The sequence below is a fragment of the Oratosquilla oratoria genome, chromosome 21, assembly GCF_046742065.1.
Source record: "Oratosquilla oratoria isolate Oo_2021 chromosome 21, ASM4674206v1, whole genome shotgun sequence".
NCBI classification, from domain to species: domain Eukaryota; kingdom Metazoa; phylum Arthropoda; class Malacostraca; order Stomatopoda; family Squillidae; genus Oratosquilla; species Oratosquilla oratoria.
In genome coordinates this window covers 45055472-45080471 of record NC_134797.1, presented here as the reverse complement: position 1 = coordinate 45080471, position 25000 = coordinate 45055472, and the positions used below count along the sequence as shown (strand labels likewise).

Below are 25000 nucleotides of genomic sequence, written 5' to 3'. Positions count from 1 at the left end.
TATATATATATATATATACGTATGTATACATATGTGTATGTATATATATATATGTGTATGTATATATATGTATATGTATACATATGTAATATATATATGTATATATATAATATATATATATATATAATATACATATGTATTGTGTGTGTGTGTGTGTGTGTGTGTGTGTGTGTGTGTGTGTGTGTGTGTGTGTGTGTGTGTGTGTGTGTGTGTGTGTGTGTGTGTGTGTGTGTGTGTGTGTGTGTGTGTGTGTGTGTGTGTGTGTTTTCACATGCAGTTTTCTATGTAGCTTGGTTTGTTTGTTCCCAAAGTGGTGTAAACTATCAACTTGAGAGGTGAAACTGTCGTAAAATCAGACAACCATCTCTTTAAGGTAAAAGACGCATTTGATGATGACCTTCGTCCTATATTGGTCTGGTAATCGATCACCAATAAGTAGGTCAATCACGACAACATCCAACGGTGAAAGTAGATCATTATCATCTTGTGTTAAATACGTGTTCTGTGATATAGGGCCTACAGCGACGTGACGCCATCTGTTTGGGACGCGATCATTGGCTATCTGTCTTGTGACAAAGACCTACAGCTATATGACTTCACTTGACTGGGACGCGATCATTGGTGCTTTCCTGTGACAGCGACATGACGTTACCGGACTGGGACACGATCATTGGCTATCTGTCCTGTGACAGAGACTTATGGCGACATGACGTCACCTATCTGCCTTTCCCAACACACATCACTTGAAAAGTAAAAAGATAAAATAGAAAATAAAATAACCAAATAAATAGATAAATCTTGAATATATCTCTCCATTCGTACTGTGGGCTATTTCTAGTTTTATTGCAGTAACTGACATATTTATATTCATCTAACCACTCCTGCAGTCACTAGTAATTCAAAGGCTTCTATTTTTTTAGGTTTATATACTAAATAAAAGAGATGCTTGCTCCTCTAAAAATATCTAAAATCTTCCCAGATTTTCTTACTTGGTTCAGAATTTGAATTCTCAACCGAATAAACTATTATGGTTTTAGTCGTGACAGTACTTTATAAAGTGTGTGTATCTGAATATAAATGTTAACCAGACATTTACAAACCAATCTGCCTTCAGGATAGATAATAAGTCGTTTTATGAGATTTTAGGTGTTTTAGATAGAATGTTTTCAGCATAGCCTCCTCATGTTCTTCACTGTAAGTCCCACTCTCTTCTTCTCTTCCTGCCTTACCCTCCTCCTCCTCTCTGTTCTCTCTTTCTCTCTCTCCTCATTCCTCTCTTCCTTTTTATTCTCCCCCTCACTTCCCTCCTCCTCCTCCTCCTCCTCCTCCTCCTCCTCCTCCTCCTCCTCCTCCTCCTCCTCCTCCTCCTCCTCCTCCTCCTCCTCCTCCTCCTCCTCCTCCTCCTCCTCCTCCTCCTCCTCCTCCTCCTCCTCCTCCTCCTCTCCCCATTACCTCTTCTTCCCACCTTCTCCTTATCCTTCTTCTCCTTCTCGCTTCTTTCTGATTCTTTTCATCACTTTTTGAACTGCTTGCCTGTCTGTTTGCATTTGTTTTTAGTCTGTCGTTGCCCGCCTAACATTGGTCTTTCTCAATACTCGTCTGTTTTTGTCATCCACAGAGTATGCCTGTCTTTGTCTCCCTGTCTGATTTGATCTTTGCCTCCGTCTACCTTGGTCTTCGTCTACCTTTGTCTGTCTGTCTGTCTGTCTGTCTTCTGATTTCTTTGTCTGGCCGCCTGTCTTTGTATGACTGTCTATTTACTGTCTATGTTTTTCTTTATTGTGTAGGCGTCTCTAGTTGTCTGTCTGTCTGTCTGCCTCCTGTCTTTGACTCTTTCCTCCTGCAAGATGAAAAAGTCAAACCAGTTTTTGAGCACCGAACTGCTACGTAGCTTAGCCAAGCTCGAGAAACCTACTTCTTCAGTTATGGAAATAAGTGTGTGTGTGTGTGTGTGTGTATGCGTGTGATTCACCATGGTCTTCATGGATCACGTGTTGGACTCGTGATCGACAGCTATTTCCCTCCCGGAAGAGAGCTCAGAGCTCATATATGACCGATCTATGGGTAATGCTGTGACCTTTACAGGCACACACACACCCAACTCCCTGTCCACGAGAGTTGGAGTGACGACTCACAACGCAGTGATACTGAAATTATTTCAGCTGTAGGCGGGATTCGAACCCGGACCGCCGTAGTGGCGGCCGAGAACTCTACCACTGCGCCACCGTGTGTGTGTGTGTGTGTGTGTGTGTGTGTGTGTGTGTGTGTGTGTGTGTGTGTGTGTGCACGTGTGTGTGTGCGTGCACGCATACGTGCGTAAGCAAATTCCAGAGGAAAAATAAAACCTCTCAACCTTCTTATGTAAGGATAAAACCCGTTTCATACTGGGCAGAGCCCTGTCAACTGTTGTGAGTTCGTTTGTGCAGAAACGACATCGGCTACACCTTCTCGTGTTTTTTTTAATCATCTCCAAAAGTCAAAATAATTTTTTTTTTCATGAATGACGCAATAAGAGAAGTTAGATCTATACGAATATTAGCCATATTGTTGAGATGTCCTTAGGAAGGTCTAGACTGCTGTAAGTGAAGTCGTTTTCCTAGATATTCAAATCCAAAACATATGACGCGAGTCGTTCCAGCGTGAAGATAATGACCTGTCAAGTCTTGGTCAAGTAGGATTTTCTTTCGTTGTAGTCGGGGTTCGGGGGGTATTTTTGATTCATATTTTCATTATTATTGTTAGTTATTTTTTATATTATTTCTATTATTGTTATTGTTATTGCTATTACTGTTATTATTATGATTATCATTATTATCATCGTTATTATTATCATTATTGCTATTATTGTCATCATTATCGTTATTGTCATTATTGTTGTTATCATCATTATTATCATTATTCTTGTGCTTGTCTTTGTCGTTATTGTTGCTGTTATGTTTGTGTATATACACAAAAATATGTACTTAAATTTTCTCGTGTAGTAATTTTGAACACACATAGATCTACACTTTTTTTTCATATATCTTGTTCTATTTTTCGGTATTTTTATTCATTTTTTTCACCCCACCTCGCCATGGACCTAAAGGTCTCCTGTCAGCCTCTCCCCTTATCACCGTAACCAATCCTCCCCCCTGCCCCCCGGCCCAGACGGTAACTCGCCGCTGGGCCGCAAGAACGCACCGCGGCGACGTAGCGGTGTCTTGCAAAGCGCTTTTGATATATGAGCGTGCGGGGGCCAGTTCTCTCTGGTCAGTTTTTACTGGTCTGCGCCTCTCTCTCTCTCTCTCAGCGTACTGACGTAGTCTCAGTCCGGTTTCGGCCGGATATGTTTGCTTTCCGTTTATTCCGTTCGACAAGTTGGGGCACTAGAAGTTTCCTTTGTTGATGTTCGGATCCGTGTACAGAAATGTATAATACAGTAATATTATATATAATCGTAATATAATGTGTAAAGTATGCGTATGTGTGTAGTTCAGCCTTTATGGTCCACTGCAGGACCAGCTATTCCCCTGATGGACGATACAGACTAGTATAATATATGATATATAATATATATAGTATAATGTAATATAATACAGTATGATATGATATATAGTATAACGTATGAGGGTGCAGGGGAAATGGAAACAAGCTGAGGTTATCACACATCGTATGGACATTTATTTTTTTCATGTTTACATATGTATATTTATGTATATGTATGTACCTATATACACACCGATTGTGTGTGTGAGAGACAGAGGTTCTGTACCCCTCTTCCACATGACTCACTTGGTTCCTTCTTGACCCGAACAGGCGGACATCGGACCGCGAGGTGCTGATTGAAATAGTCGTCACCCCACCTCCTCCCGAGAACGCCGGGACCAGTCTCCCGACCAGCCCCACCCACCCGGGAACCAGCCACACTTCCCCTCCGTCGCCCGCCGAGGAACCGACTGACGAAGTCGCTGACCAGTCGGGACCTCCCCGAGTCTCGACCGGGACCCAAGGACCTGAGGACGAACAGGGAGACACTCAGGCTTTGTTGATCTCCGCGAAGGAGAACGTCACAGGCAAGATGAAGAACAATAATACGATGTACGTCAATAGCGGGGCGGACGCTGCTGCCGGGGACGGCGGCGTGGGAGGACCCAACGACAAGGGGGACCTCTACATCGTCAGACCCGCTCTCACGCTGCCCGAAGTTCAGGATAACTTCAGTTACACGCACAAGGAGAAGAAGAGTAAGTGCCAGCAGGGGAGGAGCAGCTTGGAGTACGGGCGGGGTTAGGCTGCCTTCGAGGAGGAGATTGACTCTTGACTTTTTTTCTTTCTTTTTCTTTTTATGTGGAAAGGTGTGTGTGTGTGTGTGTGTGTGTGTGTGTGTGTGTGTGTGTGTGTGTGTGTGTGTGTGTGTGTGTGTGTGTGTGTGTGTGTGTGTGAGAGAGAGAGAGAGAGAGAGAGAGAGGTATGAACAGAATCGCTTGACGCCAACCAGAATACACACATACGCATGCACGCATACACACACACACACACACATACACACACACACACACACACACACACACACACACACACACACACACACACACACACACACACACACACACACACACACACACACACACACGCACACACACACACACGCACACACACACACCCGCACACACACGCGCACACACACACACCCCCACACACACACACACACACACACACACACACACACACACACACACACACACACACACACAAAAAGAAAAAAAAAGTGCCCAGTGCCGTCAGCACTGACGGTGATCGAATGTGATTGGTCAGAAGTCGACTGGATCTGGAAACGCATGAGCGAGCGACTGGGCGGCACTGCCCCTCGATGGCACTCCTAATCCGGCTCCATCCAGTCAGTCGGTCCCATCAGACTGGTTCTGTACAACACTATGGACCCAAAAACAAAAAATCGGACCCGTCCAGGCCTTGCCCAAAATGTCAAGGCGAAGATGGTGCCTGTCTTGCTCCTCATTGGCTGAGAAATTGTATTCATTGGGGAGTAAGGATATTTCCTGGTGGAGAATTTTATTTATAACTTCCTTTGCTGGAAGTTTTATTTAATTCTAAGTGGTGTCTTAGGCAATAGCTCCAAGGGGCTTGTCTGTCTAAACGAAGCAATGGGCAAAAGCACATTATAAAAAAAAAGATAAAATAAATGAATAAATAAATAAATAAATAGATAAATAAATAAAAATATAATCAAATTTCTATGACCAAATTAAAATTTGAATCAAATTGATTAAATCAAGTTAAGATCGATTAGGTTTTAAATTAAAATTAGATGTTTGAAATGATTAAAAATAGGGACAATTATTTTGGTGCTGGTAAAGCTTGCATCAAAACTGTTTGGATGTGTGGGTTCGTATGTGAACAAAAAATTACACAAAACACTGACATAAACCTACCTACGTTAGCTCTCAATTTTTATACCTATGTTTACATTATTTTTCTATCGCATGCTGGGTATTTAATTGAGTAATTCTATTTACTTCATCAGGTGTTAGCGAAAAATTAAAAAAACAAATTAAATCCACATTCGAATGCGACATTGGAAGCGTTTGGTCTCTGGTGACACAGCGTCTGCCTATCCTGTCCTGGCTCCCCAAGTATGACGTCAGAACGTCGTTGTTGGGTGACGTCATAGCCGGCTGCACGGTAGCCATTATGCACATACCACAAGGTGAGTCGACAATATTTTTTGTTTATTTTTTGTTTACATATCTACCATATCCTTTTAGCATTCGTATAAAGAGTTGGAGGTTCATTCCAAAACGAAATATGTTTTTTTTTTTTTTTTTTTTTTTTGCCAATAATGTTGTTGGAGCCATGGTTAAGTGGTCTTGATTTTTATCTATTTTTTTTAGTTCGTGTGTTGGGCAAGGATGAATTGGGAACCTTTTTTTGAGTGATTTAGAATCTATTTTTGTGTTTCTCGTTCTCTTTACAGGCATGGCCTATGCCCTTTTAGCCAACCTTCCCCCTATTTGTGGCATCTACATGGCATTCTTCCCCGTCTTCCTCTACGCTTTCCTTGGCACTTCGCGGCACTGTTCCATGGGTAAGTGGCACTCTATCCATGTATGTATGTGTGTATGTGTGTGTGTATGAGTGTGTGTATGTGTGTGTGCATGTATATGTGAATGTATGTGTGTATGTAATGTATGTAGTCTATGTATGTATCTGTGTATGTATATGTGAATGTGTGTATGTAATGTATGTAGTGTATGTAGTCTATGTATGCACGCATCTGTTTATCTGTATCTATCTAACAACGAGGCCTTACAAGAGATGGCTCTGAAAAAAAAAAATGCCCCCTATGGAGATTTAGTGACACCCCTACGAACCAGAGTTATTCATCATTCTCTATATTATAAAATAGATAAACAAATAAATGAAAATAAATGAACAGACGAATAAACGTTCATAACAAATAAACAAGTAAATAGATAAGTAAAAAAAAATAAATGAATAGTTAGATAAACTAATTATTATGATGGTGATGATGATGACCTTTCATGTCAAGGCAGCTGGACTGTCCTGAGAGGTCCACCGGACATTTTCCACATCTCTTTGTAACTCTTCTCCTTCCCCGTTCTCTCCCTCGTGTCACCTGAACAGGCACCTTCGCCGTGGTCTGCCTCATGACTGGAAAGGTCGTGGGCCAGCTGGCGACAGACCCGGCGGCGGCGGCGGCATCGATGGCGGCGGCGGACGCGGAAAATGGGACGGCGGTGGACGGGATCGCCGCCAACCAGACCGGATACACCCCCGAGCAAGTGGCATCGGCCGTGGCACTGATGGTCGGGCTTTGGGAGGTGAGTGTCGTGGGCGGGGTGGCACTCGTGGCGCGGAGGGAGTGAAGGAGTGAGTGAAGGAGGGAGGGATGGATGGAGGGAGGGAGGGAGGGATGGAGGCACGGAGGACAAGGTGGGAGCTAGGGAATTAATAAAGCAGGGAAGAAGGGAGGGAGAGAGAGAGCGAGGGAGGGAGGGAGGAAAAGGTGGAACGAGGAAAGAAAAAATGAAGGAGGGAGGAAAAGCAGAAAGAATGGAACCAAGAATGGATGGAGAAATGGGAGGAGAAAAAAGAGGAAGAGAGGCGAGGGAGGAAAGGAGGAAGAGAGAGAGAGGGAAGGAGGGAGGAAACGAGGAAAGCGAGAAAAGGAAGGAAGAAAAGAGGGAAGGAAGGAAGGAATAAAAGAGGGAAGGAAGGAGGAAGTAAGAAAAGAAAAGGAGGGAGGGAGGAAGAGAGAAGGGAAGGAAGGAAGGAAGGAAGGAGGAAGTGAGAAAAGTAAGGAATTGAGGGAGGAAAGGGGGAGGGGAGGGGGAAAGAAGGAATGGGGGAAGGGAGGAAAGGGGAAGGAGGAAGGTGGGGAGAGAGGAAGGAAAGGGGAAAGGGAGGAAAGAAGTGGGAAGGGAGGGAAAAAGGGAGAAGGAAGGGAGAAAGGAAAGGAAGGAGAAAGAAGCAAGAAAAAGGAAGAGGTAGAGAGGAAAGGAGGTGGGTGGGGGTGTAGGGTGGAAGAGGGGTGAGAGGTCAGTGGCCCTGTGTGCAGCAGCAGAGTCTGGTCGTCAACTGAGGGAATGTGCCGGAGTTGGCACAGGTGCGTTAGGCGATTAAGTTCGGCACCTGGACGGACGACTCGTCTGTCTTTGTTAAGGCTGGCACCAAACCAGTTTCCACCACGGGTACCTGTACGTATTCTTGCGAGATGGACGTCGGAGGGATTCCTCTCCCCTCAGCTGTCTTCAAAACCCGTTAATATCCGTGTCTCCGTTTGGAGGTGTGGGCCCGAAGGGATGATACTCGGTTCCCGGATCGCGTTCAAAATCTCTATAATTTTTTTTACCAATTCCCTTAGCTTTTACATACAAGGAAAGCTGACAACCGGTGACTGATCACTTCATATTGTTATAAACCGGTGATATAGAAACTGTCCCATATTGATTCAACAGAATAGTCCAACTTTTCTTCCCAGAGAAATCTATGGATGGTCCCGAGCAGCAAAACTCGGGGCAACATATATATATATATATATATATATATATATATAATATATATATATATATATATATATATATATACACGTATGTATACACACACACACACACACAATTCTTTTAGTGGGTCCAAAAAAATAAAATCTTTCCATCTGTTCTCTATGCAGCTGGCTCTTGGCATGCTGCAGCTGGGCGTCCTCAGCGTCTTCCTGTCGGACATGTTGGTCAGCGGGTTCACCACTGGCGCTGCTGTCCACGTGTTGACGTCACAAGTCAAGTACATCTTTGGAATCAACATCTCACGACACCACGGACCTTTGAAGATCATCTTCGTAAGTATTCAAAACTTCGTTATGTACAGTAACTGGACAAGTTTAGGTTTAAGAACTGGTTTACCAACAGGGTGGTTAACAACTGGAGTAGACTTAGTAACGATTTAGTTAGTGCTTAAGCAACTATTTGGTTTAAGAGAAGATGAGATAACTTTATGGATAGGGATGACAGGTTGCACATGCAACTGCCTAGTGTAGGCCTTATGGTCTCTTGCATTTTCCCTCGTTTTTATTTTTTTACGTTCTGTATGTAAACTGACTACAGCAGTGTGTAAGACTTTTCTCTGATTATCTATTACCGAACAAGTTCCTCTATATAGACCAGCGTTTCCCAACCTTTTCCGACCATAGCACCCCCTGGTGTCATGTCTAAGCAGTCCAACACCCCTATCTTGTTATTAGAAGGATAAAAGAAAGTGAAGTGTACTGCTTGAAGATTTATTTTCTTGATTCCTTACAACTGAAACAAATTGACAATATTGTTTGTAGAAGAAATAAAAACACACTAGAAGAATGAAATAACATGAAAAAGTCAAATATGGACAACTAGGTAATCAATGATTAATGCTATTTTTATGTGCATCATTTTCCAGCACCCTATGATTGAATTCAGCACCCACAGGTTGGGAAATTCTGATTTGGACTGAGGCACAGCCAAACTCCGAACTTTGTCATTATTATCAGAATTTCGTATTTGTCCGAACACAGTTTATGTGTATTGTTTATATATATACAACTTTTTTTTTTTTACTTTGGAATCGAAAACTTAGCACTGAAGCGGTGGGGGTAGAGACGGCGGCTGAGGTTGTAGAATAATAATTATCTTACCTCGCGTATCCGAACAAGCTCCCAAATCCGAAGACTCCCAAATCCGAACACCTTCAAATCCGAACACTCCCAAATCCGAACACGCTGTGGTCTAGCTAGTTTGAATACGGGGTGGAATTACTATAATCACGACCTTCTCTTGGACCAAAAGGTCTTCTGTCGACATGCCTGTGCCACTGTAACACGTTGTAATGTCGACATAAACACAATTTGAGGATTGAGCCTTATTAGTGGGACGTTTCGCTTGTGACAGTTTTTTCAAGTACACAAACATGTAACAAACGCAACGTGGTATCAATAAAGGCCACTCAGTCCTCACATTTGGTGTTTGTTTCGATGGACTTGTCGGGAACTGCCACTTTCGTACGTGTTGTGACGTGTTTAGCTTTTCGTGGGATGTGACCCCCTGTGTGTCTTGATCCGGCAAGATAGACATCCGATCAGACCATTTCCATAACCCGTCTTCAGCACCCTTATCACTGCCACCATATCACTGCCACCACATCACCACCACCACATCACCACCACCACCACCAGCACATCACCACCACCACCAGCACATCACCACCACCACCAGCACATCACCACCACCACCAGCACATCACCACCACCACCAGCACATCACCACCACCACCAGCACATCACCACCACCAGCACATCACCACCACCACCAGCACATCACCACCACATCACCGCCACCACATCACAGCCACCACATCACCGCCACCACATCATCGCCACCACATCAACACCACCACATCACCGCCACCATATCACTTCCACATCACTACCACATCAACATCATATCAACACCACATCACCGCCACCACATCACCACCACCACATCACCGCCACCACATCACCGCCACCACATCACCGCCACCACATCACCGCCACCACATCACCGCCACCACATCACCGCCACCACATCACCGCCACCACATCACCGCCACCACATCACCGCCACCACATCACCGCCACCACATCACCGCCACCACATCACCGCCACCACATCACCGCCACCACATCACCGCCACCACATCACCGCCACCACATCACTGCCACCACATCGCCACCATTACCACTATCATTATGACAGCTGCCACCACTTGTACACCACTACCAAAACACATACGAACGTTCATTTCCGCACGTTCACTACCTCCGCACGCTCACGTTCACCACACGTTCACCTTCTGGTCGTGGTGGTGATCGTGATTATAGGTGTGGTTGTTGCTGCGGTGCTGGTGCCGGTGGCGGCCACTAGAGAGAACTAGAAGAGGCGAAGGATGGACGGATAGGTGGATGGATGGGTGGATGAGAGGATGGATGGGTGGATGAGGGGATGGATGGATGGATGGATGGATGGGTGCGTGGGTGGGATGGTTGGTCCGCAGCCGATAAGAAAGCCACATTTACCCCCCCCCCCCAGCGGTTACCCACGGGTGTGTGTGTGCGTGCGTGTCTTGTGTGATGAATGACCCGCACACACACACACACACGTGCACCACATTAAAGTGTGTGTGTGTGTGTGTGTGTGTGTGTGTGCTTTATATATAATCACAATATTGTCAACAATCTAGCCCATAGAGTGGACACCTGCAAACGTTTGGACGCACCTGCAAACGTTTAGATGCATCTGTAAACGTTTGGATACACCTGCAGACTTTCTGGGACACTGCAATCTTTTTTTTTGACAGAATAAAAAATGTTTTGACACATAGTTACAAACATGTTGACACCTACAAATGTTTGGACACACCTGTAACACCTGAAACAAACGTTGTAAGAGAAACACCTGCACCAAACGTTGGAGTAAGAGGATACCTGCATCCAATGGGGTGGGAGAGAGAGAGATACACCTGTAAGAGGTCTACGCGACGCCTTGCAGGTGTAATACAGATGAGATTCTCCTGCTACCTGAGGCTGCGGGGCACCTCCTCCTCCTCCTCCTCCTCCTCCTCCTCCTCCTCCTCCTCCTCCTCCTCCTCCTCCTCCTCCTCCTCCTCCTCCTCCTCCTCCTCCTCCTCCTCCTCCCTCCTTCTCCTCCTCCTCCTCCCTCCTTCTCCTCCCTCCTCCTCCCTCCTTCTCCTACCTCCTCCTCCCTCCTCCTCCCTCCTCCTCCCTCCTCCTCCCTCCTCCTCCTCCTCCCTCCTTCTCCTCCTTCTCCTCCCTCCTCCTCCCTCCTTCTCCTCCCTCCTTCTCCTCCTTCTCCTCCCTCCTCCTCCCTCCTTCTCCACAACCACATCAAGAGCTCCAACAAAGCCAGCCATCCCCCCATACCTGTGGGAAGGGTGCTAAGAATGCTTCCCTTGGGGGAGAAAAACGGAAAAAGACTGACAGACAGACAGACAGAGACAGACAGATAGACACAGACAGACGGATAGACACAGACAGACGAATAGATATAGACAGACGGATAGATACAGACAGACGGATAGGCACAGACAGACGGATAGACACAGACAGACGGATAGACACAGACAGACGGATAGACAAAGACAGACAGATAGAGAGAGACAGACGGATAGATACAGACAGACGGATAGGCACAGACAGACGGATAGACACAGACAGACGGATAGACAAAGACAGACAGATAGAAACAGACAGACTAGAACTCGTTCGGACATCCTAGATTGTCAGATCCCACTGTGTGTGTGTGTGTGTGCGTGTGCGTGTGCGTGTGTATGTGATTCATCATGGTCTTAGATCACGTGTTGGAATCGTGATCGACAGTTGTTACCCTCCCGGATGAGAGCTCAGAAGTCATATATGAATGACCGATGTATGGGTAATGCTATGACCAAAAAATATACACGCATCCAACTCCCCGCCTACGAGAGTTAGGGTAACGGCTGACAGCGCAGCGATACTGAAATGATTTCAGCTCTGGTCGGGATTCGAACACGGACCTATTGAAAAGCGGTTGCAAACGCTACCCCTGCACCGTCGAGCCGTGTATGTGTGTGTGTGTGTGTGTGTGTGTGTGTGTGTGTGTGTGTGTGTGTGTGTGTGTGTGTGCGTGTGTACGTGTGTGCGTGAGCGTATGCGTTTACGATCATCTTTGAGCATCTACGAATGCAGGAAACCATTTCCCAAAGCTGCATAGAAACCTTTCCCCCGCCGCCCCAGGAGTGATCTCCCCAACCCCCCGGGGAGGGGGGGGGCCGCCCTCCACGGTAATTATAGGACGCAGGGTGCCCTGTAATCCCCCCAACCCCCTCCATCTCTCCCCTAACCCCCTCCATCTCTCCCCTAATCCCCTCCATCTCTCCCCTAACCCCCTCCATCTCTCCCCTAACCCCCTCCATCTCTCCCCTAACCCCCTCCATCTCTCCCCTAACCCCCTCCATCTCTCCCCTAACCCCCTCCATCTCTCCCCTAACCCCCTCCATCTCTCCCCTAACCCCCTCCATCTCTCCCCCAACCCTCTCCTCTCTCCCCCAACCCTCTCCTCTCTCCCCTAATCCCCTCCTTCTCTCTCCCCTAATCCCCTCCTCCTCTCTCCAACTCCCTCTCTCTCTCTCTCCAACCCCCTCCCACTCTCTCCCCAACCCCCTCCCTCTCTCCCCAACCCTCTCCCCTTCTCCCCGACCTCCTCCCTCTAATTTACCTCCTCTTCCCTCCACTTAACCTCTTCCTCCTTCTACCCTTCCTCCTCCCTTCTCCCTCTACCCTAACTCTTCTCTCGTTCCTCCACCTCACCTCCTCCCTCCACCCTGCTCCCTCCTCCTCCTCCCTCCTCCCTGCTCCTCCTCCCTCCTCCCTGCTCCCTCCTCACTCCTCCTCCTCCCTCCTCCCTCCTCCTCCCTTATCCCTCCTCCTCCCTTATCCCTCCTCCCTCCTCTCCCCGCCACACCTCCCCCGTCGTCCCAAAACGGAGGCTCTGATCCGTAGGGGCATCAAGGCTAAACAACGAAAAAAAAAATCAGATTTTTTTTAATAAAACACTGATGTCTTGACTTCAGCCAGGTGCACATTAATGTACAATAATGTACACTAATGTACACATTACTTCATCATACATACATACATACATATACCAAGGCTTTTTCCCCCTTCCAAGGGAGGTAGCCACAAAAGGAAAGGCATAAAAACACTCCCACCCATTTCATCCCTAAATACACTCCACACCCCTCCCACCCTTCCTCTCATCTGAGCACCTCCTGGATGACGGGTCATCCCTGAACCCTGCCCACCGCCCTGGGTCAGAAGCAGTGTCGCAAGACACAGTACATCCACAGCAAGGCCGCTTCATTTAATCGGCGACCCCCCCTCTCCGTCCCCCTTTGCATATAAGGAGAGGACGGGGAGAAATCCCTTCGGGCTGCGTCAAAATTTACTCACACATACTACCCCCCCCCACCCCCCCGCCTATTCCTCCTCATGCAGTCACAACATCATACGGGCGATATATATTTTTTTTTCTCAGGAGCGACTGTACGTATAGCCCCCGTAAGACTTTCCCCTACTTTATCCTATATATATGCATACATACATACATACATTTATGTGTATGGGAGAACGATGCAACAGTGGATATATACATACCTGTATTCAAATGTGCATACACGTGTAAATCTAATACGCACACGTGCACGCACTTACACGTGCACGCACACCACACACGTGGACGCACACCACACACGTGGACGCACACCATACAAGTGGACGCACACACACGTGCACGAACATCACATGTGCACGCACACCACACGTGCACGCACACCACACGTGCACGCACACACATACACGTATACGCAGATATACATGCACACACATGCGGACACACACATGCACACACATATACACACACACAGGCGCGCGCACACAGACATACGCGCACACACTCATGCGGAGACACACACATACAAACACACACATGCAAACACACACATGCAAACACACACATGCAAACACACACATGCAAACACACACATGCACACACACATGCACACGCACACACATGCGCGCACACACATGTACATATACACACATGCACGTATACACACATGCACGCATACACACATAGACACACATGCACGCATTGCATGCACATGCATACAAATCCACACATTGTATACGCATCCCAATAAAACTAAAAATGACCTTCGTTTACGTTGTACTAATATCTATTTCAGGGCTTCCAATTAACAAATGAAGCTATTCTCATGCCGTTTGACTTTTTATTTTTATCTCCGTGTGAGTCACCCACCTTCTTTTAAAATAACCTCAAATATAGCGACATTTGAATTCTGTCCGGAGGTTTGAGTTCTGCACAGAATGCTAAGTTGAGATATAAAAAGTCTCCTACAGTAGAAGCCCAGCAACAACAACTTTTTGTATACGTTTTGTCTACGCATTGCACGCGAGGTCTAACGTACGACTCTTTTTCCCTCCCTCCGCGGCGTTGCCAGACGTACATCGATATCATCAAGCAACTTCTTAGAGCCAATCCCGCTACGATGATCGTTTCCGGAATCACCATAGCAGCTTTAGTCGTCAACAACGAAGTGCTCAAGGTAAGGCAACTTTTCTTTCTCCCTTATCCTCAATTTCTATTTTTTATCCTAATTTCTCTCCAGTTCTTCTCCTCCTCCTCGTTTTCCATCCACTCCTCTTCACTCTCGCTTTCATTCCTCCCCAACTCGTATTCCTCTCGCTTTCGTTTCTCCTCTCTCACCTACTCCCCCTTCCCCCTTCCCCCGCCTTACCTGCCTGATCTGTTTCTATATTAGTAAATCATTATTAATAGCCATTTATCCTTGTGAGCAACATCGCGTCGGTTGAGGTGAAATCCTAATGGTAAAGGATGCATAGAAAGCAGCAGAAAGAATGCGGCGTGCATGTGGTCCATAGGGGTTACCTCTAGATCTTTAAACCCTTTTCTCACCGTTATATGGGGACTTAGGAATAAAGTAGTCACAAGAAAATATATAAAACTAGTTATATAAATAATTGACCAAGTGGTTAGATCCCAGCTAGACCTAGATCAGGATGAACTAAAACCCAGCCAGTTGGGGTTTCCACAACTTGGTTGAAGAAACGGAGCAGTATTGTCCTTTAAGATAATACAGGATTTTAATGGTTTTAAACACGAATCCTAGTCTTTGAATTTTGAATATCTGAATAATTCCAAATGACTTTTGCAACGCTTTAACGATTTTAACGGTTTTTACCACGAATCCACGTCTTAGAATTTTGAATATTTGAATCTTGTGAACGACACTTGTAGCGGTTTGAACTACTTTTAACGGTTTTAACGACTTTTAATGGTTTTAACGATTTTTATTTTTAATACAAGTCCTTGAAACTGAATTGCAAATATTTGAATCCATTTCAACGACATGTGTAACTGTTTTAACGAATTTTAACAGCTTCCCTCTCGATGACAGTTTCCAGTTCTGCTAAAGGCTCCTCGCCTTTGTCAACGGTATTCATCCTTTTTTAATGACCTTTACCTTTATTAGCAACTCGTTGATCCCGTGCTACTGTTATCCGCCAAACGGTTATTTGCTGTTTCTCCCCTTCGTAGACAGTTTAACTGTTATTTACGGTTGTTAACACACTGTCGTTTTTATATTTTGTTTTTGTTTTCATATTGTTATTTTCATTTGTTTTTATGATTGTTATAATTTCATTTTGACTTGAAGGACCAAAAGGTTTCAAAGGTCTCCTATCCTATACATACATACATACATACATACATACATACATACATACATACATAGATACATGGCCGTACCACGTTTCAATTTCTGCATGTTGGCCTCCTCGAGTCTTTCTCGGTGTTGATGGCTTAGAATTAAAGTGTATTATGGTTGATAAAAATACATACCTATACTAGTCAGGAATAAACTCAAGACTAAGACTCCTGTGTTTCCTACTCCGCTTACGTCAACCTGTCAGAATGTCTCAACATATATATATATATATATATATATATATATATATATATATATATATATTTTACATATACACACACATACGGACCCTCACCTATGTTAGACCACCACCATATTGGCTACCCTAGTACTTGGGATGATCTACTTCATCATATTACTTCCTGGTCTGCGTGACCCCAAGGTTGGGTGACCTCTGGCTTCCTCAAGGGCTGACACACCGACAGACTGGCGGACTGACTCGTTTCTTTGGTCACTTCCTCCGCGAGCTGAACCGACCTGCTCTTGTTCGACTCCCACATTCAGATCCTAGTTATATGGTCTCGCTCTCTCTTTCTCTTTTTCTCTCTTTGTTCATCTGTCCAAATCTTTATCTATATTTATCTCTTTCTCTCTACAATTTTTTTCTTTTTCTACCTTTTTTCTCCACCTAAAATCTTGTTTATATATTTCTACATTTACCTTTCTTCCTCCGCCCTTCTCTCTGCCTAAATCTTTATCAATATCTATTTCTCTACATTTATTTATCTCTTTCTCTATATTTTTCTTTATACCTATACCCCCTCTCTCCTCTTTCTCCCTCCTCTCTCTTCCCCTCCTCCTCTCTCTTCCCCTCCTCCTCTCTCTTCCTCCTTTCTCTCTTTCTTCTCCCTCACCTCTCTTCCTCCTTTACCTCACCTCACTATCTTCCTCTTCCACCTTTCTTCCTCCTCCTTACTTCTCTTCCTCCTCCTTAACCTCTCTTCCTCCTCCTTAACTCTCTTCCTCCTCCTTGCCTCTCTTCCTCCTCCTTACCTCTCTTCCTCCTCCTTACCTCTCTTCTTCCTCCTAACCTCTCTTCCTTCTCCACCTCTCTTCCTCCTCCTTCACCTCTCTTCCTCCTCCTTCACCTCTCTTCCTCCTCCTTCACCTCTCTTCCTCCTTACCTCTCTTCCTCCTCCTTACCTCTCTTCATCCTCCTTACCTCTCTTCCTCCTCCTTACCTCTCTTCTCCCTCCTAACCTCTCTTCCTTCTCCACCTCTCTTCCTCCTCCTTCACCTCTCTTCCTCCTCCTTCACCTCTCTTCCTCCTCCTTCACCTCTCTTCCTCCTCCTTCACCTCTCTTCCTCCTTACCTCTCTTCCTCCTCCTTACCTCTCTTTCTCCTTCTTACCTCTCTTCCTTCTTTCTTCTCTTCCTCCTCCTCCCCCTCCTCCTCCCTCCTCCTCCTCCTCCTCCTCCTCCTCCTCCTCCTCCTCCTCCTCCTCCTCCTCCTCCTACTCCTCCTCCCTCTCTTCCATGAAAGTTGGGGACAACATTGCGGAACACTTACAGCTTTAAACGACCCGTGAGGGACTGTAAAGTCAGTGGGATGTTATAGTATACGTATATATGTCTGCGTCTCTCTGTGCATTGGTGGCATAATCATAAGCGTGCTGGTTATGCATTAGCTCAATTGTGGGTTCGAATCCCACACACCTCTCCGATTCCTAGTTGTGACTGTTAGTTATCTGCTCCCCAACAGTCCTCAATACGCAAATTAGGGCAAAGATGACGGCTTCGGCCGCAGTTACTCAGCGCCTCCTGGCGTAGGCGCCTCACCTTCTTGTGGGTCTCTCTCTTCCCTCCTTCCTCATCCCGTTTTCTTTCTCTTTGGGTCCCTTCAGCCCCGACTTCGCAAGAAGACCAAGATCCCGATCCCCATCGAACTCATCTGCGTCGTCTTGGGCACGGCCGCCTCCTTCGGTATGGACCTGAGTGGCATGTACGACATCAGAGTCGTCGGACACATTCCCACAGGGTAAGTATTGTCCGGGGAACGGACTCTTTCCCCACCCCACCTTGAGAAAGTATTTTTTTCCATTAGTATCCTCTTTCTCTACATTTTTCTTTCTACCTGTCCCCCCACCTCTCTTTCAGTTCTCAGTTTCTGATCAGGATTGCCCATAATTTCTCTCCCGTTCCCCTTGCAAAAGTAATTTATTATCGTAGATAGCTTTCCACACACATGTATTTTCTTCTCATTGTCCTTAAGGGAGACTCGTGAACCAGACTTCAGAATCCGAGGATTTTCTTATCGTAGATAGTCTTCCGCAGTTTGCTTACTGAAGGAAGACTTTTTTCATAAAAACAGGCTTCTTCGAGTATATTTTTATCATAGGCAGCCTTCCTGTATCCTTTTTGTGATAATTTCCTTTATTAAAGACTCTCCCTTGAAACAAAACTTCTTGAGCTGAGTACTTTTTTTATCGTAGGTAACCTTCCGCATGTATTCTTTTTCTGACCCTTTCACTAACCGGAGACTCTCCTTTGTAACCAGACTTCCGGAGCCGTCAATGCCACCCACGAGCATCCTCTCCTCGGTGATCCTAGACGCCTTCATCATCACCATCGTGGCCTACACTGTCTCCTTCTCCATGGCCAAGATCTTCGCCAAGCGCCACGACTACACGGTCGACGCTACCCAAGAACTCTACTCCCAGGGTCTCAGCAATCTCTTCGGGTCCATCTTCTCCTGCGCCCCTGTGGCAGCCTCCCTCTCCAGGAGCCTCATCCAGGAGGCTGTCGGAGGCGTGACCCAGGTCACCTCCTTCATCTCCTGCAGTCTCCTTCTCCTGGTTCTCCTCTTCATTGGACCCGTGTTCGAGCTTCTTCCTAACGTAAGTGATAACGAGAGTTCCTCATGAAGTGCTTGTATCCGTAACGCGTGAGTGTGAGTGTGTGAGTGTGTGAGTGTGTGTGTGTGTGAGTGTGTGTGTGTGTGTGTGTGTGTGTGTGTGTGTGTGTGTGTGTGTGTGTGTGTGTGTGTGTGTGTGTGTGTGTGTGTGCGTGTGCGTGTGCGTGTGCGAGCATATACTCCCGGGCCTGTGCTTTGCATACACCTTGATGTAGCTTTGTAAACAAGGACTAGACGTATAGTCTGCATAAAATCAGTTTATATATCCATGCCTCTGAACCAAATCGTTCTATATATAGTCAATAGGATATAAATAGATAAACAAGTTAATCAAATAGTAGAAATGAACAATAGATAGATAGAAATAGAAAAGAATGAATTTACATATCATCCATGTCTCCGAACCAAACTACCCGAATTCACACAACCACCTCTCTCTCTCTCCCCTCCCTCACTACAGTGCGTCCTCTCGTCCATCATCCTGGTGGCCCTAAAGGGGATGTTCCTTCAGTTCAACGACTTCTTCGCCGTCTGGAAGCTCTCCAAGGCTGACGGAGCCATCTGGATCGCCTCCTTCCTGGGCGTGGTGATCATCGATATCGACTACGGCCTTCTGATCGGGGTGCTCACGTCCCTGGTGGTTCTGCTGGTGAGGAACCAGAAGCCAGCCACCGCCCGCCTGGGTCACATCCCTAACACAGATGTCTACCTTGATATGGACAAATACTCTGCGGTGAGTTTCTTTTTTATTCATCTATTATTTCTATCATTATTGATATCATTATTATTATTATCATTATTTCATTTGCGATACTTAAACCCTCCCGGATGCCAACTTTACTGCGGTCCGGAGTGGTAGGTTCTTGATAAATGTCTGCTATGATGTCTATGAATCCTGGCAGTTATTCTAATTGTTACGAGAAGGCTGAGGTCTTGAAAATATTTATATCTAGGAGTCATGGAGTTTATTTTAAGACTTGCATGAAAGCTGAGGTTTTGAAATTTGTTCTTCTGACACATGTTTGGGTGTTACAGCAATTTTGAGGTCTTAAAAACACGTGTTGTTTATAAACTCTAAATGTTACTTACTTGTTGCAAAAAGGCTTAGTTTTTTAATAAAAAAAAAAAATCTTTATTAACCCAGATGGTTATTTATAGGTGTTCCAGATAAATCTAAGATTTTGAAACAAAACATATCTATGAGACCTGGTGGTTATCTAGGTGCTATAATATGGTTAAAGTCTTAGAAATGTTATTTGGGTGTTACAAAATGGCTAAGATCTTTGATTGTTATTCTTTATCTATATACCCTGACGGATAATGTGCCCCCACGCATGTGTTACTTATGACCCTTGCAGCAAGTAAGCAAGCAAGCAAGCAGAGGCTCTGTTCTCTCTTCCTCCTTGACGGTTCCCCTGTCTTTCCCTCACGCAGGCGGAGGATGTCCCTGGCATCAAGGTCTTCCAGTTCCTGGGGAACCTTCACTTCGCGAACCGGGAGTACTTCCGAAGTCAGCTCATCACCCAAACCCGCATCGACCCAAGGGCCATCTCCACCTACAGGAAGAAGGAGGAGACCAAGAGGAAGGCCAGAGAGGAGCAGGAGAGGGAGGAGGAAGAGAAGAGGAAGGAGGCACTCAAGAAGCAGCAGGATGAAGAGAAAGGAGTAAGTAAAGGGGGTGAATGGAGGGGGCAGGGGTTAGGGAGTTCAACTTATGAGTTTGTTCTGTTCAGGGGTGTTCAACTTTAGTTTTTTGTTTTATTGTTTTTATTTTGCTTCAATTAATTTAATTTCATCTTGTTTTATCTAAATATGTATGTTTTTTATGTTTACGGGGCGTTTGTTTATTCATTTGTTTATTTATATATTTATTTATCTATCTATATTTACCGGGCGTTTGTTTATCAAGTTATTTTCTCAGTTGGTGGGTACTCGATTATCTTGTAGCGATGCTACTTTTGGCGAAGAGAAAGAGGTTTTGGTGAGTTCGTCTCCCTTTATTGTAAGGTACGAGTGAACTGAGTGAAATGATTTTACATGCGGCGGAAGCCGCTATTTATACCGCGTGGGTAAGTTACCCGTGGTGCGTACTTACATAATTGCTCTGAGTTAGGTTAGGTCGGGTCAAGCAGGGTCGCACAGGCAGAGAAGCGTCAGGTCGTGTGCGACCATGCACGCTCTACGCCACGTGACTGTCGTGGCTGTACAATCTGTTTGATTTTTTTTATTATTGTTGCTTTGCTCAGAGCCCATTTTTGGCATATTTCTAGATCACAATGTTATATTTCTCAAACAGCATAGATTTAAGAACATGTTCACAGTATAGTAATGGTCGTAACTGCAGAACTACTGCACTTGATTTTATGATCAAAATACTTTGTACATCCGTTTGATATCAAAATGATCTTGGTTCATTAGAATACTTTAGGGCCTCCTATGTCAATTGGTTTTCTTCAAATCGTACAACGACTCACTTTGAGTCCCGTACCACCCATGTCGAAGACCTACTTCGATCGTACACTTTACGATATGTTTGAAATCGTGAATTTTACGATGTGTTGGAAATCGTAAACTTTACAATCTGTTGGAAATAGCAAATCGTAAATGTGTAGCAAATTTTGGAGACCTTAGAGTAGTGACGACATGAAACTTACGCAGTGAATAGTGCGGGGTGATCTAATAGAGGTGTTCAAGTGGATCAAAGTCTATAACAAGGGTGATGCAAACAAGGTAATCATAATAAAACAACAGGGCAGGAATCGCAGTAATGGGTATAAACTGGACAAATTTAGATTTAAGAAGGAAATAGGCAAGAATTGGTTTACAAATAGGGTGGTCGATGAATGGAATAAACTTAGTAACCACGTAGTAAGCGCTGAAACTATCAGTTGTTTTAAAAAACGATTAGACAACTTAATGGATGGGGACGACAGGTGGTGATGGATACGGAGCTGCCTAGTGTAGGCCTTATGGTCTTTTGCAGTCTCCTTTATTTCTTATGTTCTTATAATTGGTTCTCAACCTTTGGTCCACATTCTCTCCCATGTGGGACCACAAACTGAATGAAATCTAGTGGGAGCTATTGGATACGAAGCGATATAATCTAATGTCAATGTGGTCTTCTCTTGGAAATTACTACTAAAATAGATACAAAAGTGATCTTTGGGAGGCTAAAGAACAGCGATACATAAATATAGGTATTTTCCAAAAGACTAAATAACAGCAATACATAATATGGGTCTTATCCAGGAGGCTAAAGAACATCATCATACAAATATAGGAAATGCATAAGAAGACATGCTGGGAACTTCTGCTCTAGGTTTTGTGTTTCCCTTTTCCATCAGGATGGAACCAAGTTCTCGAGTCCTGAGGTCGTCATGAAGAGCGGCAAGAACGGGCTTCTGATGGCCATGAAGAACAAGACCTCCTCCTATAGCCTCAGCCTGAAGGGATCGAAGGCATCGTCCCAAGTGTCTCTCCTCATTCCGGTAAGAAGCTCCTCCAATAGTGTCTGGGAAGTTTATTCGTCTGTAAACATGTTTACATCTACGCAAGCACCTGCAGCACCAGTATACATACCTACACATACACCTGTTCCTACACACGCGCCCATAGCATCAGTACACAGAACTACACTTACACCTATCTTTTGGTTTCACAGATTCGATAAATTAGCAAACTCTTAAAGATATCGGAAGGCAGAAACCATAAAGTGATTGACGATCCTCTTGTGTCTTTGTCTCTTCAGGATACCAAGTACGTCTTGCTGGACTTGAGCTGCATGGGCTTCCTGGATACAACTGGCGCCAAACTTCTAGTCCAGATTTTTAACGAGTTTAAGGAAATCGACATTATCATCTGCGGCGCCGGAGCATCTGGTATGATCATCCCAATGCACTTTTAATAGGTTTTAGTCTCCGTTTTCTTTTTGCTCTTTTCTTCGTCTTTGTCTTGCCTTCCTTTTTCGTCCTACTCTTCTTTTTTCCTCTTAATTCTTCATTCTGCTCTTCTTTTCCTCTGTTTTGTTCTTTTGATCTTCTTTCAGTTTGTGGGACCAGTGACGGTCACCTGCATATGGGACCTGTCAGAGAATCATCTCCCTACTGTCCATCTTCAAAACCTGTCAACACCCTCCCCTCCATCTGTAGATGCAGCACAGGGTGGATGTGGGTGGGTGTGGGGTGGGCGTGGGATGGGTGAAGGGTGGGTGGCATGCCTTGGCTAGCCATATCCCTGGTATGGGTGAAAAGGCCTATTGGTACATGTATATATATATGTATATATATATATACATACATACATATATATATATGTATAATATGTTTGTGTGTGTTTGTTTTGCAACGACCGTTGATTAAGATTTTTTCCATCCTCAGAAACTGTGCTCAAGATGTTGGACACCTGCAACGTCTTCGCCACCATCCCGAAGGAGACCTTCTTCCATTCTGTCCACGACGCCATCACCGTCCTCAGCAGGAAAGCCACGGAGACTGTCGAGCCCATCACCAAGTTCTAAGGACTCTCGAGGTCCGCCTCCTGATGATAAAGACTTTTATTTTTAAGGATGCTGGGGTTGGCGCGGAGAGGCCGACAGTGGCCGCAGGAGTCAGTGTTGCTGTCGTTGTCGGGCCGAGATGGTCAGTTATGTAATTAGAACGAATGAGGGGACTGTGTTGCGAAGAACCAAGAGGAGAGACACCTCATAGTGATGATCCCTGAGGAATCTGTCCCCCGGGGTAAGGGCTCTTCAAATACGACTCCAAGGAATTCCCTAAGGACTATGCCTTAGGGTGGGAGATCTTCAAGAGAAGATCCCAAAGAACCCCCTGAGGAGTCAGTCCATCAGGGTCGGGGGCTCTTCAAGAGATTATTCCAAGGACCTCCCAGAAAAACTGGACCCTCTGGATGTGATATTTCAAGAGATGACTCCAGGTAATCTGTCTAAGGAATTGTTCTCTCGAAACAGGAGCTCTCAACAGATGACTTCACGGAACTCCTTGGGGGAATTGTCTTCTTTAAGAATCAGCCCACAGAGAGACCCTAAGGAGTCCCCGAGGAACAGGGGTCTGGAAATCCCTTGAAGAACCCCCGAAGAATAGGGACATTGAAAACTCCTGGGAAGCTAGTGCCGGACCCAGACGACTTGTGTTTGTGTGTGTATATATGTCTCTGTGTGTATCAGTGTACATATACTGCAGGCTTTTAGCCATCCCGTCTCTCCATTTTCGTTGTGGATCAAAGACAGGGAATAAACTTTTACGGTATGTGATCGGTGATAGCAGTCAAGGCGCCGGAGATGGTTCTCACGACAAGGGTAGTGGTTGTGGCAGCTTAGAGATCGATGTTGGTTACGAACTCGGTCGACCGAAGTGCCGACGTGTTCCAGGAACGAAGAAGACCCCAAGAGATTTTCTTCGTGGAAGCCCTCAATTCCTCAGGACGAGATGATCTCCACAGATGGATCTCCGTTGTGCCTCTTCTCCAAACATACGCCTGTCATTATCCTGGTTCTTCATAACATTTGTATTATTCAACAACTAACAGGAGCTTCTGAGGATAACATATAACAGGAGCTATACTATAACAGAACAAGGTACTTACAGATAGGTCTACATCTATACATTACATACGTTACACACATACATACACACATACTAGTCCAATGATATTCGTACAAAATTCTACATGCATAGACATTTTATAAATACAATGTTTGCGAGCTGGATATCTGCTTCTGTCAACTTCTTCCTTTCCCCCCATTCTTGTTTCCTTCCACTCTCCTTGTTCTTCTTTGTATTGTTCCACTTCATGTTTATCTCCTTTCCTTCCTTGATAGATCCTACATTTTAGATTGCCACGAATAGGGATTTTAGTGTGCGAGTGTTTAGCGCGCAGTCTCGGTAGGCATACCGTCATGGGTTACTTGTTCACACATCCCTACGAACATCTTACATTGTATGTTGACATCAATGAGAATATTGTTCTCAGTGACGAATCCACTGACCTCCTTCGTAAACAAACACGAACATCACTTTGCTGGATTGTCCTCTGTAGACAAAGGTAGGGAGGTTGTCACTGAAGACAATATTCTCGCTCATGTCTGCAGACACTGTATGATGCTCTCGTGGTGGACAGAGTTTTAGGCCTATTATGTCTGCAGATGTTGTTGCTAGATCCTTGTACACTGCCTGTGATGACATACTGTCCATTCCCCTTGTTCTCCATCTTTTCCTCCTCGCCTTCACCCTTTATTCCATC

The 25000-nt window shown here is 45.2% G+C and overlaps 1 protein-coding gene across 3 annotated transcripts in view; it reads left to right on the top strand.

Annotated features, from left to right (window-relative positions):
- The window catches only part of Prestin (solute carrier family 26 member prestin), a 230624-nt gene that overhangs the window by 200281 nt on the left and 5343 nt on the right, over positions 1–25000 (top strand). For all 3 annotated transcript variants that reach the window (XM_076204796.1, XM_076204797.1, XM_076204799.1), the window contains 13 exons: positions 3796–4223; positions 5522–5704; positions 5972–6082; positions 6643–6839; positions 8189–8353; positions 14602–14706; positions 17733–17866; positions 18386–18725; positions 19203–19475; positions 20177–20407; positions 22087–22230; positions 22491–22620; positions 23119–25000. The exon at positions 23119–25000 is cut by the window's right edge and continues 5343 nt beyond it. In XM_076204796.1, the coding sequence (XP_076060911.1) occupies positions 3796–4223; positions 5522–5704; positions 5972–6082; positions 6643–6839; positions 8189–8353; positions 14602–14706; positions 17733–17866; positions 18386–18725; positions 19203–19475; positions 20177–20407; positions 22087–22230; positions 22491–22620; positions 23119–23258 (2581 nt within the window). In that variant the 3' untranslated portion in view covers positions 23259–25000. The remainder of the gene's footprint in view (positions 1–3795; positions 4224–5521; positions 5705–5971; positions 6083–6642; positions 6840–8188; positions 8354–14601; positions 14707–17732; positions 17867–18385; positions 18726–19202; positions 19476–20176; positions 20408–22086; positions 22231–22490; positions 22621–23118) is intronic.